This window comes from Hyaloscypha bicolor (assembly GCF_002865645.1).
Source record: "Hyaloscypha bicolor E unplaced genomic scaffold K444scaffold_58, whole genome shotgun sequence".
In the NCBI taxonomy this organism is placed as follows: Eukaryota; Fungi; Ascomycota; class Leotiomycetes; order Helotiales; family Hyaloscyphaceae; genus Hyaloscypha; species Hyaloscypha bicolor.
Genome location: NW_020194560.1, coordinates 1,058,516 through 1,075,042, shown reverse-complemented (window position 1 = coordinate 1,075,042; position 16,527 = coordinate 1,058,516). Strand labels below are relative to the sequence as shown.

Sequence of the window (16,527 nt, the reverse complement as noted above, 5' to 3'; positions counted from 1 at the left end):
TACCAACTGAATCTTCAAGCAAAGAAAATCAGTAATACGCCCAAGCGCAGCTTATGCCAAGCTTGGGACAGCCCAGGAGTAGTATGTGCTCAGTGTAGCCTTCGCACTGCTCGTCTGCACTTGCTTGATATCCCCTGTCCCTCCATTAATCAAGAAATGCGTGATATACGCGTTCAAATCCGTAGACTGCGAACTCGGGAACGCACAATGAGAATGGCCCGAGAAACCAAAGTTGCCCGTGGCGCCATTTGCACTATAGATTAGCTGTCCAATCTCCTGGCAAGCGGTCATGCTGACAGGACCAAGCCAGTCAATGTCGTTTTCAATTACAAACAACCCACGGGGATACACAAGACCAGTCAGCATGTGGTGGTCCAAGGGCAGGGTGCTGGTTACCTTTGCGTAGGTGTTGAACGGGGTTCCGAACCACGCATTCTCGCTGATAATTTCCCCAGCGGTTTGAATGTTCTTCCCGGCCGCCTTTTCATTGTCAGAGATACGCCAGCATGCTGCTCTTCCAGACCCGGACTCTTGCGGGATGGTGAGCGCGATGCGCTGATCGAGGGCGCCAACGATGAAGGCTCCCTTTCCGTTCCGCGAGCAACCCGAGACCCCAAGACGCTTGGGGTCGATATTGTGGCCTGCTGTGCTCTCCAACGCGTCGATGAGGCGGGACACACCCCATGCCCAGCCGGTGGTGGCGCCGGTGTTCATGGAGCTGCCATACAGGTCGAAGAATTTCCCCTTGCCATGGGAAGCGCTGTTCTGCTGTGCGGCCATCTCGTCGTTGCCAAAGGTGATGCTTCCGACGCCTGCTGGGATGGGGATGCTGACTCCTCCGATACCAATGATTGCTGGGTATGGAGCAGTTCCGCCGGTTGGCGCCTTGATTATTGCAGAGAAGGTGATGGATTTCCCACCTTCAGTGACAGTGACGGATAGTTTTCCAGCTGAAAAGCTTCCCGCCACAGCCCCCGCCTTCGGTATCGGCTTGGTTCCCAGTTCATACTTCTGGAAGGGGTCGTTGATCTCTTGTCGGCGGCAGGGCCAGTCTGCCTTGCTCTTCACTTTGGTGCCGTTAGCGAAAGTGAAAGGATCAGGGAGCTTCGGGTCGCTTGTGAAACTGTAGCCTGATGGGAGGCCACATCTCACATCAACGAACTCCGTGGCGGAAACCGGGCTCTGACGCTTCTCCATATTCAGAGCCAGATTGGCGAGCACTGGGATGGCCAACAATAAGATCGAAGACAAGGATTTTATCGTGAAAGCCATTTTTGTCTATCTTCAAGCTTATAAGAACGTTGAAGAAGTCTCCCTGAATAGTGGATGAAGGTGTGGGTGCCGTCTTAAACAGCATAATGGACCTTCGGCCGGCGGCTGGCGTGGGCACAATTTCTATTCTTCCTCCCCATTCCTAGAAGAAAGACGTATCCGCTAAGGATCAGATATTAAACGGCGGGTCGGAAAATCTGTACTTCCACACGTACTTTACCAGCTGATAAGTTCAAAATTTCAGGAGAGCGAATGAGAATCGAGGGGACCAGGGGCTTGACGCGAGGATATATTACATGCATTACCCCAGAAAGACCCCCAGAGACTGGATTGAGTGGACATCAGACGTTGAGCCGGCAGCTGCCCATCAGGCTGAATATTCTGCCGCTTCGGGTGGGCTTGATTCGATTCGGGTGCGGCTGACCCCTTTCCCAGACATCGGTTTCGAACATCTGAAGTTCGGGAATGCATCCATATTCCTTTCTTCCGGCTTGGACTCATATTCCTCTTCTCCAGCTCCACGCCTCATGTACATCTCGGGGTCCTGACAGAACATGGCGCGTCTCTGCCAATATTGTTTGCTGTCTCGAAGCAGCTGCTCGGTCAGTACCTGGCATGCCACCATCAACAGTCATTTGTGTATCTCCCCTCTCGCGCAAATAATATTGAAGTGCTGGGGATAAAACGGAAGGTTTGTTGTCCGGCTTGAGTCAAGAATTGTACACTTACAACCTCTTTCCTAAAATAAGCTGGACAGCTCTTTGACCATTCCGGCTTGCTCTGTACACCATCGACCACATCATAACACGTATCTGAACCTTGGCCCCTCAATCTCATCCCCAAAACCAGCAGGTCCTCCTTCCACCTTACCATCCCCAGAGATCCTGGCCACGGGACCATACCTATGAATTCAGTTAACATCACTCCCAAAAACTCTAATCTCCCATCCCCACACTCGCCATTTAGTACCGGAGAAGTAGCTCTAAGAAATACGTACTTCTTATCAAGCTGCCGATTCTCCCACGTAAGCAACCCTCTCAGTCCCACCGCAAGCAAGGCATTGAATAACATGAACCCCGCACAACACCACATCCCCAACCTATAACACGGCGCATCCTTCGCAGGATACACCCTTGTGCCCAGCAACGGCCCACACTGACCCACCAGTCCCAAAATCCCCAATCCAGCACCCCGTCTCGTATCACTACTCGCATTGTTCGCAACCCAAGGAAGAATATTAGTGATCGCGGCAAATATCCCACTCGCAGCAAGAAAGACGCCCATGTATATTGGTCCTGTTGAAGAGGTGGCAGCGAGGAGGATGTACCCGACAGCGCCGATGAGAGAAAGGGCGAAGATGACGAGGGCGCGCTGCTGTGTGCGGTCGGCGATGTAGGTTGATGCTATGACGACGACGAAGGCGAGAAAGTAGGGGGGTGCGGAGAGGCCCTGGGAGTGGATTGGGGAGAAGCCCATTTCTGTTAGGATGGTGGGGAGGAAGACCGGGAGGGAGGAGAAGGAGACGTTGCATGAGAAGTACATTAGTGCAGTGAAGTAGTTCTTGAGGTCAAGAAGAGCGGCGAGGACGTCTGCCCATATGATTTCGCCGATGCGGTGATCTGATTGAGAGCCTACTTGCCGGATTCCTCGAGCGCGAGCTACCAGCTGGTCTTCATGGTTGAGGAATGTGGCTGCACTGGGGCTGTCGGGGAGGGTGAAGAAGGTTATGACTCCGGCAACAATTGAGGGGAACCCTTCGACGAGGAAGAGGAGTCTCCAGTTCGCAATCTTTGATCCATCGCCGCTTGTTATGCCATAAGCTAGAGCACCCGCGAAACAAGTAGCGAGCGGTGCAGCCGAGATGATGAATCCAAGTCTGAGGCCGATTTCATGGCGGAGGTAGAAGTAGGAGAGGTAAAGGGGGAAGGCAGGACCGAATCCAGCTTCGAACATCCCCAGGAAGAAACGGGCGATCATCATGCCGGTGAAGGAGTAGGTTGCTGATTGAAGGGTTGCGACGATGCCGAAACCCGTGACGCAGATTGCGGACCAGATATGTGGTGGGACGACTTTCCACATCAGAATGAGCCACTCGAAGAAGATGTAGGCGATGTAGAAAATGGTAAGGAGCCATTGGTAGTCTGGGGAGGAGAGATGGAGTTGTTTCTGCATGCCTGCGATTTTGGCGTTGCTGGGAAAGAGTTGGTTCAAGAAAGGGCGGGATGGTGAGAGACCTTACCCAATATTGGAGCGGTCCAAATATGAGAGCATGTCTGAAGAAGTTAGCGAGGAAGTTTCCATAAGAGAAAGGGTACGCATACATAGAAACATGATATGAGGAATCAGTCTCCTGTCCAACTTTCTCAGAAGCCTCTTTTCCATTTCTGGAGTCACGTGGGGCTCATTCCCGTGACGTGTAGTTTCAATACCACCTTCATCTCCAGGCTCGCGTTTTCCCGTTCCGAGGGGTGCTGCAGTTTCTGCCGCAGCCGAGTCTTCGTCAGTTGGACATACTTTCTTCTCAAACTTTGAGAAGCAACCCATTATTTCCTAAGGCTCGAGATAATGATCAAACTTCGCAAGCAGAGTCGAGATGATTCGAATAGCACACATTCAAAATGTGGGGAGACAGAAATAAAAGGAAGAAGCAACCCATTGCATCCGCATTCACACAAATGTAACTGTACAATGTGACGATGCGGCATTTTGCCGGTAAGCCTGCTCTAGCTCCGGCAGTCAGCATGCACGCTTTTCCTTCAAACCAATCGACTTGGAGAAATATGCGTTCTCTGGCTGCAGTACCTGGCATCAGAAAGCTTCAAACAGAGCGATAAGCCGTGCGACTGGCTGACTGTGCGGAAGTTGAGCCATAACGGCCCAATGGGAGGGAGTGCTTCCGGGTTGATGTCCGGAGAAGAACACGGAGTAGTTTGGAAGCTAGGCTCGAGCCGGTCTAGATCTGGGGCTCAGAATCGGATGACTGGGCCCTGGGTCAGCATACGTGTATTATTCATGAGACTCTGGGTGCCAAAGTTGGTACTATGAAGAGACTCTCCAACTCCGAACTTTTGACCGTGGCCCGTGGGTGGAGATGGAAGATGTCTGAGCTGGGCGGGTCCATTAAAAGCCCCTTTCCCCGTACTTGGCCAAGCACTGCTAAAAATAGGCCCTGTGCATGGAGGCCATGCTCGGATGAAACTTTGCGCAAACAACCCATCAGAGTGGGTGCTCGGAGTTAGCAAAGGGCCGATGGCCAGGGGGAATGCAAGGAGGAGGGAAAGAGAAAAGGAGATATTTAGAGCGAGAGAGCGGGAAAGTTCTGGTGGAGTGGTGGTGGTGTGGTGGTGTGGTGGTGTGGTGGTGGCACTCGTGGATTCGTGGATGTGGATGCGTGGCAGTGCATGCCACTTCATGCCACTGCATGGTGCCGGCATGATCCGATCCCCAGTGCCGCCCGAGTGGCGTGTTCCACACGGGTCTGTCGATCGCCCCAAGACCACCAATAGCGTTCTGCTTCAGGCGACCAGAGCGCCAGAGAGGGTTCTGAGTCCTGACACCGCGTAATACCCAGCCAGTGGGGGGCACTACTATGAGTACAAGTATGCAGGGCCCTGGGCCGCTGTGGATACGCCCATGACGTTTCCAGTTACCAGGGAACGCCATGGTCGAAGACTGTGGTGCGCTGTTACCCCACAGTCACAGTCTCTGCAATTGAGAACGAGAATAGAGCGAGAATAGAACGAGAATAGAACAGAATAGAGCCAATTGCGCTAGAAAACTACGACTAGAACGCTGTAAAGGCCAGCCAAAGCAACGAGCAGTTAATCCCTCAGACAAGTCGCATCCAACGTGCGTACTTCGTACTGTGTGTGGTATTGCACCCCTGTCTCAGCCACAGGACGACGTCAGGCAAACAAGTGACAGCTCCGTATCCAAGGAGCATCCCTCTGTGATTGACTGCAGCCTCTTGACTGTCTGTGAAACTGTTCGAATCTCTTTGTTCCTGCACTAGACCCCATGGAAGAGCCATTAACAGCATCCGCGGACCAGAATAGCAAACGTCCTATCCTTGCAGGTGCCAACATTCCTAGCAAACAAGCTGCCTCCCCTCCCCCTCGAAGGTCGTAAACCTCAACGTCCACGTCCGCAACCTTCTGTCTGCATCTTCTTCCAGTCGTTACCTCTGGCTCTGATCGTACAGCTCGCAGTCATTCCTCCAGGCACTCCGCGGGGTACGGTTATCGCAGTCACCACACTCGTTTGGCACACCCCCCTCACTCGAAAGTCCCATTACCCCGACACTTTCTCCCGACCTTTCTTTGCTCTCAACGCAATCTGTCCACTCCTGCCCGAGAGTGTCGCACGGCACTGGCCTGCTCTTATATCTGGTTCCTTTCCCCTTCACCTTTAGATCAAACACTGGAGGGGTCAGCGACGCCGCTGCCACGTAACTTGCAAACGCGCCCTCCCTCCTCCAACTCCACCTTCCAACTCCACCATCACACGCAACACGGCGATCTATAAGATCTGAGGTATAGAAGAGCTCTTACAAATATGGAGCAACGTAAGTCACTCAGACGCAAGGTCTCCTCCTTCTTCAATCCACAACGGTCTCTCTCAACAGTCAGCGAGGTCGAGGAAGGTACACGGGAAGAGGAGCACAAAGAGGAAGTCCTTCAACAAGCCAACATGCTCTCCGATTCCACCCCTTCAAGACCATCGCGTCTCCGTCGACTCTCTTCCTTTCTTCCCTCCATCAGCACCCAATCTAAGCTGCAAAAAGATGTTCTACGAAAGGCTGTTCCACGGAAACAGCTCCCGGCGCAATTCGAAGCACCTCCCACGAACGCTCCAGCGCGACTTCCGCCAGCAGTACCTAATCTGACCTCCGAATCTTCGAACATGCCTGTCGCTGCTCCTCCGAATCGACTCCAGAAGCCCAACGGTCGGCCTCTTTCTGAAGACGAGTTCTTACGTGCTGCCGAAACAGCCCTACCAACAACGAACGGCATGCTGTTGTCACCACAAGTCGTTCAATCCGAAAACGTCCACGGTCGTGTCGTCTCTGGTCCTGCGAGTAGCAGTCCAGTATCATATCATTCTGAGGGCGAGGGTGGCCATACGGCGATCTCAAAGTTGCGACGCAAGAGCTGGATGCCCGGAGGAAAATCTCGATCCAAAACAGCGTCTCAGGAGGAGCGCGAGAACTTGTTTTCAGCTTGGATCAACGCCGGACAACACAAGATCGACTATAACATCAACGGGTTGCTGAGCGGCGAGAGAGTGAGTTTGCTGACTGCCTTCCTTTCCCCGCATGCTAACGCGCGCTCCAGGTGCCCGAACTCTGGGACGAGTCGGCAGACACTTACGTATATCTGTCCTCTCGAGGTCAAGAGCGCGGTCCGTCCTTCAAAGTTCATTCGCTCGTTATCCTGAGTTCGAGGCAGTTGATGGAGGTCCTTGTCGGCGATAATGTACATGGCGAGGCACAGGGCAATGGTTTCAATGGTAGAGAGAGTATGTCCGCAAAGTCCTTGGAGGAAGCTACGCGTAATCTCGCTGTTCAAAGCGTCGCTAGCCCGCCATACACACCCACTACCTCATTTTCGGAAGGACGGTCGATCTATGATAGCTCAGTCGGATCGATCAAGTCATTCGGTGACTTGGGTTCTGGCGAAAAGCACCTCTACTTCCCCATGCACGAGATGACACGAAGCCAACAACGCAGCCCGCGGCAAGGTGATATTCAAAGTACGATCGATGTTCGCAATCTGTTCGCGTTCTTCACCGGTCAACCTCTTGTGGCAACTCGCACATACCCGTCCCAATTCCACATCTTCTGCTCGATTGCGGCAATGCTCAAGAAGTTCGAGTATACCAATTTCGATGGAACATCTTATGGAGAATGTGCTCAAAACAGCTTTCTCTTCTACTTGGAGGAACAGCAGTTGGCAGATGTCAGAAACAGCAGAGAAGCAACCCTCGAGGGGCTTATCTTGGGAGAAGCAATGAAGTGCGCTGAGTTGTATAATGAAGCTTTCACTCATGCCGCTGGAAAATGGAACGCGATCCAAGAGATCAAGTCCCCCCTCTTCAACCAACTTTCCACCGTTACCCGAACTCGGCTCGACAATGCCTCACGACAGCTTAAGGCTCGCCTCCAGACGGTTAATCTACGCCTCGAGAATTTTGAATTCCCGTCATTGTTCGCAGGCATCGCATCTTCCACCTCGCTTGAGGAATCCAAGGCGATCAATTTCAAGAACTGCAAGTCCGATTATGAGAAGCTCCGCAAGGTCGTTCGATCCTACTACGTTGATTTACATGGGCAGTGGCCACCGAAAGCCAAGAGCAAGAAGAACGACTTCAATGAGAGTGGTCTGAATAGACTGGTTTTGAAGTGTCTGTACGACGATTTCGCGAGTCTTTACGATTACTTGGTCGATCGAAAGTCCCTCACAACCAGAGCTTCCAGTACGTCCTTGGATCTCGGTGCAACGAATGGTTCTGCTTCTGTAGCTGTCCTTCGGAAGCTCCTCGCTGAGTTTGACGCTTCAACTCCACCAGTTCAGCCACCGATCCCCTTCGACGTCCCTCTCATTCCCACGATTGCATCAATCGAACCGAACTATGTACAGCTCTCTCCAACTGATCAAGTCAAGGCTGACAATCGAAAGCTGAAGTCCCACGAAGCTACCCTCATCTTGACCAAGTCCCACAACCTGGACGCGGAAGTTGGTAAGAAGTTTATGGATATGTTCCAGGAGTTTGAGACGAAGGAGTCGCAAGGCAAGAACGTTCAAGAACTTGCTGAGCAGCGAATTGGGTACTGGATCTTCCTCTACGCCGTTCTTCAGTCTCTGCCGCTCCTCATTGTTGATGCACCTGGTCTTCACTTCACCAAGCACGTCGAATACTTCCTGTGTAAGCCTCCTTTGGGCCCCAGCCCTTGGATTGATGAAGCTGCTCGCGGTGTTCAGATGAGCCTGTACGAAGTCAAAGGTACCGGTGGATACTCTCTTTTACCTGACGATATGGTCAACCATGGTGTCGAAGCAATATTTCGGCGATCCCACTGCTGGCAATTGGCCGAGATGTGGGTTGGATCAGATACCGAGACCCCGCAAACCCAGACATCCGGACCTCCCTTGTCTCCGCTTTCCCCGCCTCCTGTCTTTGGCAGCTTCAGTGGAGATGGAATGGCAATACGGGCAAGTTCTCGTCCTCTCAATAGAAGCCCCGTCATCGGTCAACATTCGGAGTCATCCAGCCCGACCCCTCAACCCCGAAGCCGTACCAACAGTCGCCATCATCGCCAGAGCAAGAGACAGAGTATCGCATTGGGCCTCGAGAAGTGTGACAGGGATTTTGGCGAAGATTTGTACACGAGTTCAGGTGGGTCGAGACCAACAAGCCGAGGTGGTAGCCCGATGATTGGTCCTGGTGGACGACGTAATTCGAGCATACCCAGCGGAGGTGGAATGGACAGCAGACCGGCGAGCGCAACTACGAATACCGGCATGACGTTCGACGATATCCTCGGTGACATTCCCGGCCAGGCTGGTGGCAAGAAGGGGAAGAAGAAGTAAAACGGGGCAATGCTTGGATGGGAGCCGTTAGGTACAATTAAAATGTTTGAGTGGCATAGCGGTGGAGTTTTAGCGTTGATGATCGATGATTTTTCTTTGTCTCATGATGATTTTCGTTCCCTCCCTCCTAATATGGCAGGAGGGGAGGATATACCCCAAATCAAAAGCAATGCGTTGTATGCTAGTAGATACCTTTCCGGCTTTTCGAGAACCATTGATTGTATGTAGTTATAATAGAACACTGAAAATTCCAAAATCAGATGTCGTCGTGATTCATTTCTCTGGGACTTCGTGAAGTTATTCGAGACTCCAAATTCGTTGTTCGGAGGCGAGTCGGAATTCACTTCTAATATCAGGAACCAAAAATTCGCCTTCTATTGGACAGCACTTTTGTTATGCTTTCCCATATAACTAGGGCCAAAGCCTCGCTCCCAGGTAATCTTTTGCTATATGGGGTTCCTTTATTGAGTGGGGCTATGGCTGATGATTTTAATTCCTCGAACTTTTGATTATAATGTTCCTTATACCAATAAGTAAATAGCTTGAAATAGAGAAGATATACCCATAACTGCGAACGCAAGTGCTATAAAACGTAGCTAATTTTCCATTAGGCAATAAGACAGCTGTTCAGGGGGTTTAATTATAAGGCCTTATATAGTATTATAACGACTTCCAAGAAACCGAACAATTTTTTGTTTTCCTTGTAATCTTTCACTTTGTTACGAAGTAATAATAGAAAGACTCTACCCCCCTTTAAGAGGCCCCGGTTAGATAGCGAGATATGAGAGGGTTAGGAATCTAGAAACCCCCACATGTGGTTTGTTACCTTACGAGCCATTGTTTCATTAGGGAACAAGCTCGAAGCCTCGATTACCTGGGTACCACAGGGTGAGGTTCCCTTGCACTCTACCATCTTTGGAGGCTTTAATGTATACACAACTGTGAGAGCATCTGAAGCGAAATTGTAGTAGTTCGGTAAACCCCCTCACAGCAATATCATATGGATGTATGAGTCAGTTGACTCTTCAAGATAGCGCTCTCTGGTTAAGGTTATTGTGTTAGTTTGAATTGGGTACATTCACCATCCTCTTGAATAACCGTTCGATTTGTTTGGCAGCGCCAATAGTGGAATTTGAAAAAGCTTGAAGCAGTTAAGGCATCCCTTAAGTTCTCTGCGTATGGTCCGGGTCTCTTTGTTGTTTTGAATTACTGCAAGCCGCGTTAAACAACAACCAAGGCTTCTGTCATAAACTATGGTTGCTATCGTATAGTTATGCGTATATGCATTCCTCTACCTAACATGTCTCAGGCTTAATGCATCCTTCCTAGTCCCCTTTGCCTCCCTCGCCGACTCCATCCCCTCTATGCGCTCTCCCCTTTCAGTGGCACATCAACATTGATACACTTGCTGCAGTGGTCACGAGCATTTGGGTCGAGGACGTGACTGCTACTGTAGAAAGGACAGCGTACTCCACGTTTATAGCCACCACCGCCCGGGCAGGTGGTCTCCCATTCGGAACGGGTGACCGCGCGGCATCTGCTGCAAGAATAGAGGATTTGGCTGCATATGGTGGGGTGGATGGGTGCTGGTGGTTGGTCTTGTTTCTTGTACTTTTTAGTAGTGTTGAAGCTTTTCTATTGCTTGTTGATAGTGTTGATCCCAAGGTAGGGTGTGCTTTGGCAAATAATGTTGAGTTGAAGATAGAGAGATATTGTGAAGTACAGTCGGTCCGGTCCAAAAGCAACAAATAAAAATAAAAATCACTATAATACTAGTTGATATAAATCGTATTAATTAAAACGATACTATATACTCTAGGGATTAATTCTATACTCTCGAAATTATAATATCTTTATTATTAAGGGAGTTATAATATATATAATTAAGCGAGCAAATATATTTGCGTTTTATATAGTCATTTTTTTACTTTGTTGTTACGTAACTGCCCCCCTCTATTGACCGCTCTTCTACAATTATATTAATATCTCAATAACTACAAATATAATTAAGTACCCCTCTTGAATACTTCTAATGGCTACCTCTATAAACTTTCAGAAACGCAAGCGAGCTGATTTAACTCTTGATTTAATTACAGTTCTCACTATAGCTGAAGAAGCTGCAATCCAAGCAACTATTAACAAACGGTATAGGAAATCCTCTAATATAGAGGATAATTCTGATAATTCAGATATTGAACCAAGTAATAAAGAGCTTGAAGATTCGACCCTCTTTTGGGTTCAGCGGAAGCTTCTTATTAGTAGAAATAAGACGATTATTTTAGAGAAGCCTATAGTTATATAGCGAGATCAGAGACTTATAGAATAAACTAGTAAGTTTCTTACTTATTTACTTATTTTTATATTATAATATAAGTATACTAAGAATATTTCTAGCTTCCAGAGGCTTGTATTACTTCAAATTAATAAAGGAATTAGTAAAGCTATTAAGAACTTAATAAATATATATATATAACTAGAGGGCAAAAGATACTCAAGCTATAGTATAATCTAGTAGGCTTAAAACCCCTATAATTATACTATCTTTTAAATAAAAGAGGCTATAATTCGATATTATTAGAGGGCCAATTAATATTCCTAGGGATATATAATTAAGAGAAGAGTAAAGGCTTAAAGATAAAAATAATAGAGCAAACGAACTATTTCTGGATACCCTTATTAGAGATGCTTATAGATATAATAAAGCTCTAGATATACAAATAACTTATTAGGAAATCCTTAATAATATAGATATAAAGCTAGTATAAATAAAAGACTCCTATACCTCCCGTATAATTACTAACTTATACTTATTCCGGTAATATATCTAATAGCTTATAAAGCCAGAGCAATATTAGCTAGAAAGAATTAATATATCTCTCTTAGTAGCCGCTAGTAATTATTGTTTTAATAATAGAAAGACGCTTACTCGGCGAATTAGGGGGTTATTTAATTACTATTAATAGTAGTATAGTATTCCGTAAGAGGCTAAGGGTAGTAAAAGAAATAGAGCGTCTTATCTAGATAATAAGGATATATTCTTAGCCTATCGAACTTAATTAATTAATTAAGAGCTTAGAATAATATTACTAAACGATTTCCTGAATACTATTAATTAAAAGATTTTACCTTAATTATTATTAATAATTGACAAGCCTATTACTTGTAGTATAGCTTACTTATAGCTTTCTAGGCTCGGTTTTTATTGCTATAAGACTAAGAAAGGACTTTATATGAATGGATATAAATGATCTAATATAATTCAGTATTATTAAGAGGTGTTTTTACTACTAATAAACGAGCTTTTATTATATATAGTTTAATATAAGAAGAATAAAGCTAGTATGTAGTATATAATTCAACCTATACTTCTAATTAGAGGTCAGGTATATATAATATACTTCTATAATAAGAGGTATTTCTATAGTTTCAATTATAAAAAGAGCCTCTAGCTAGTAGATAATTAGCAAAAAATGCCCGGAAAGAGTAAAGGAAGGCTAATTTATAATTCTGAGTTTGTAGGCCCTAAGGGATATATTAGGATACTAAATAATAAAGGCATCTTTATCTCAAATAACCCCGATTTGAATACCCGTTAAATTATATATCCAGGCTTAAATAGAGACCCCTAATAGGATATAAAACAGCTACTAGTTCAGATTACTAGGATACTTAATATATTTAAATAGAAATACCTAAACTATATAGCTATTCTAATATTTGATTAGTTTTCTATATATACTTCGTATAGTAAAGGTATACTAAATACCTTTAGTATAAATAAGGTACTAGAGGAGATTGAAAAGGGTAATATTAAGCCCTATAGGAGGGATATATATTTCCTACCGGAGTATATAATTCCGGGGCTATAGGGTACTATTCAAGTCCTTTGGTAACTTAATCCGAATAGAGAAAGAGAGCCTAAGGGTATAGAACAGATTTTTATTAAATAAGGTTGCAATATCCCTAGCTTAAGATTTAAGTACCTAAAGGGTACTAGATGTACTATATCCCTTAGATATCCTCCCGCTATTAAACAAACGTGTTATTTAGCTTGTATTCTATTGAATTACCAAGACTTTTTTAAAGAGAAGTCTTAAGTTAAAGAGCTTATTACGGAGTGAGGGTATAAGGCTGTATTTTTACCGAAGTTCCACTGCGAAATCAACCCAATTGAGATATATTGGGGGTATAGCAAAACTCGATATTATTAAGTAAAGAAGACTAGCTTCCCAGATACCAAAGCTAAGGTGGTAGAGGTACTTGAAGCTTGTTCGATTGAGACTATATGAAGGTTCTGTAATTATATATTCCGCTGGATGGATATATATCGGAAGGGATTGAGTATTAAACAAGCTGCTTGATATATAAAGAAGCAAAGATGCTATAGAACGATATCTAAAACGGTAATAGAGGAATGGGATAATATATAAAAGCAGGAGAGCGAAGGTAGCTAGAGTTTATGGAATTAGTTTGGCCAAAATTAGCTTGAATTCTATATAACTAGGGCCCTACTATATATATATAATATATAGTACTAGAGAAAGCTATATTTGATATTTAGGAAGGTTCTTCTAAGCTTATAGGGCTTAAATATTAATATTATATTAATAATAAGGCTGGTAAGATATTGTAATATTCCCTTAAAGTACGGGCTTATGTAACCTTAGCGAGTAGAAATATTCGCATTTTGTATAACGAAAAATCAATAAAATAAAAAGGGTCCGTATACTTTAGGCCTTAATTATTAATAAACCACAAATTATATTAAAAATCCGATTAATAGGTATTTTTCGCCTGGTTCTATTCTATAATTGCATAACTTAGTATAAATTAATTGGGGTTATAGTTAAAAAGTTATTATGGGCGTAAAAGAGCGACCAATTTGTTGCTTTTGGATCGGACCGACTGTAGAGGAAAAGTCGCTGCATTTTATAGATAGTCAGAAGTTTCTCTCGTATTCAAGAACTGAATCAATGATTCCGTGCTTCGACCAATGGGTCACCAATTGTGGATTGAACACTAATTCGTAGGTACATCTAATACTAGTCCATTCACAGAAAACAATTTTACAAACTCCCATCGCTTACTACTTTGCACCTCTGGATTTGCGCAGGGACTATTTTGTATGAATAAATAACCACCTCAAACCTAACCACGCGAGGATGTGAGAGAAGGCAGATACTGAATGGTATTAGAAAGGATAGTTATGAACTGGCTGGCGTGGGACGAGAGAGTTATTCACAGGGCTAGTTAATCCGATCAGCTCACATCTTAGAGGGGGTTTTCCACTCTCATTCTACGCATAGTGTATCATCACACGCATGCTACACAACTTAAGCTTTTTATTTTTTCGGATATGAGACTTGTCAAAATACCAAGATTTCGATTTCGTTCAAAGTTGTGTTTTACGCAAGCCGCCCCCAATTCAGCCCCTGCACAGCCGAAATTGCAGCTGATTGGTTGAATAACCAACCTCACGAAATCGACCTGGAGCACAATATACCCCGACTCTATGCTGCGGATTTGAGGGTTATTAGAGTGCTGACGAGGAAAACTCTATTATGCACTTCTTATCTGTAGACCTTAATTTAAGACGGTGAAAGTGGAGTCGTGTATTCGGGAAGCAATTCCCGGACTGAAGCACATGCATGATCAGGAACCGATATCGCTACCTTGGACTATCAACTTATAAAGTACAGAAATGAATTGAGAACTGCAAAACTGTAAGTGTTTAATTCACTTGCTAGTCAGGTTCCTGGTTTCCGGCCAGTTACTAATTATGAAGATCCAATGCTTTTTTTTCCCTTCCAGCCTTGGCTTGTCTCTCCGTCCCCGCCAACGCAGTGCACTGCACCCCAACAGCAAAAGCCCTTAATGGCACCTGCACCGAGTCTCACAACTCTCACTACAAGGTCGACTCCTTTCACTGGATCGCGTATGCTCAACTACCTCTCAAATACTGGAGATATCAGCAGCCACAGACCACGAGCTGGACGGGAGAACGCAAGGCGGATTCCTTTGGAAAGCAGTGTGTGGGCTATGGCGTCAATCTTCTGAGTTAAGCATTGCCGAGAGAGTTGAAGATGCTGATTGCACCACACTGCCACCGTCAGATACGTACAAAACGCCGGTTCTTAGTTCCGAGGACCGTTTGTTTTTGAACATTGTGAATCCGACGAAGCTTCATGTGGGAGTTTGGGTCCATGGGTATGTTTACAGTCTACAGAGGTACATTGTGGGAAAAGGGGGTGGCTAAAGAAACGGGGGCAATTATCAAAAAGGCAGCAGTGCTGATCTGAGGTACAATTCGAACTTTATTGTCCAGGCTTCACTCGAAGCAGGAAATCCCAGGATTGGAATTGGAATCAGTTATCGGCTACATGGTGAATTCCAAGAATATGAGACTGGAGATAGATGGAAAGCTGATACGAGCAGATTGAGGTTTTCTTTTCTCAAAGAAAATTGTTGATGAGACGCTGGGGAACCTGGGGCTTCGCGCCCAACGGTACTTCATACTTCGACACAGGATCTTCAATTAGCTAACGGAAGATAGTGCTGTTTTATCTTGGATTCATGAGAAGCATTGCGGAGTTTGGAGGTAATCGTTCGATTACGATCTGGGGAGAAAGCGCGTAAGCAGCGGCAATGTCCACACAGCCTACCTCATTGACACAGCAGAATGGCGAAGCAGGTTCTATTGGATTACAACTTATTGCATACAATGGCCAAAACGATGGATTCTTCAGAGCGGGAATTCTATAAAGCGGATCCTCAATCAGATGAGGCAAGGTGCTCAGGATATTAGCAATGAAATCCGTGCTAACCATCACATGAAATAACCTGGGGTCAATGTAAATTATTTTGCCTAGCGAAACAAAGCGGCAAGTTGACGCTCGTAGATTTACCCTCTATCAATATACCAGAGCTTGTATGACAACATTACCTTCGCAACCGGCGGTATTAACGCAACGAATACGGTAGACTGCCTTCGCTACCTATCGTTCGAGACCTTTACAATGTTTTGAACTCTTCGGTCACCAGCGGAGATGTAAATATCGCTCTATTGTAGCAACCTTTCATCAACTTACACCACACAGCTCCAATATCCTGTAATCGACAGCAATTTCATGGCGCAGCCTCCAACTATCCAACTCTACAACGGCCAATTCGTCAATGTGCCTACTGCAACTTCGACGAAGGCGCTTCATTCGCATCTGGGAGTGTAAGCACCGACGCTGACTTTCCTGCATATATGGAATCCGTCAGATTTGTTACCGAGAACTCCTCTGTCCTTGGTATACTCTCTATCCTGTGGCCCGATATCCCGGCCATCGGCATTCTAGCTACCTTTACCGGCCGCCCAGCTGCAGCCCCTGGTGGCCTTGGGTTGCAATTTAAGCGTGCCTCTTTGATTATCGGAGATGCACTCATGCACGCGCCGCTGAAACTCATGACAGTGATCTGGGTTGCGAGTAACTCAACGAGTTACAGTTAACACTTTAACGATGTTCGGAATGAAATCTCGTACTCTTTTGGAGCTAATCACTTTCAGGAGGTGTCATTTGTAGTGAATAATATTGAGGGGGTGGGGTATATTCAGAAGAGTGGCAAAGATCCATTTCCCAATAAGCTGGACAGTTATAAGAAGTTGGCGAATTTTGATAAC

At 46.0% G+C, this 16,527-nt stretch overlaps 3 protein-coding genes across 3 annotated transcripts; 1 reads left to right on the top strand and 2 right to left on the bottom strand.

The window, feature by feature from the left end:
• Positions 1 to 51: 51 nt before the first annotated feature.
• Positions 52 to 1,197, bottom strand: K444DRAFT_527948 (carbohydrate esterase family 15 protein; the record flags this gene model as incomplete). The annotated part of the gene is made up of 1 exon (XM_024874672.1): positions 52 to 1,197. The coding sequence occupies one exon, from the start codon at positions 1,195 to 1,197 to the stop codon at positions 52 to 54; it is 1,146 nt and encodes a 381-aa protein (XP_024737687.1).
• Positions 1,198 to 1,791: 594 nt separating this feature from the next.
• On the bottom strand, positions 1,792 to 3,903 carry K444DRAFT_612461 (MFS general substrate transporter). The gene is made up of 3 exons (XM_024880139.1): positions 3,594 to 3,903; positions 3,512 to 3,545; positions 1,792 to 3,463 (listed from the first exon to the last, which is right to left on the bottom strand). Exons 1-3 carry the CDS (start codon positions 3,814 to 3,816, stop codon positions 1,897 to 1,899), a joined length of 1,824 nt encoding a protein of 607 aa, XP_024737686.1. The 5' UTR covers positions 3,817 to 3,903; the 3' UTR covers positions 1,792 to 1,896.
• A 2,058-nt stretch (positions 3,904 to 5,961) lies between these two features.
• K444DRAFT_642951 (uncharacterized protein) lies at positions 5,962 to 8,861 on the top strand (the record flags this gene model as incomplete). Its single annotated transcript, XM_024884798.1, has 3 exons — positions 5,962 to 6,555; positions 6,606 to 8,628; positions 8,668 to 8,861. 3 exons carry the CDS (start codon positions 5,962 to 5,964, stop codon positions 8,859 to 8,861), a joined length of 2,811 nt encoding a protein of 936 aa, XP_024737685.1.
• Between the last annotated feature and the right edge of the window lie 7,666 nt (positions 8,862 to 16,527).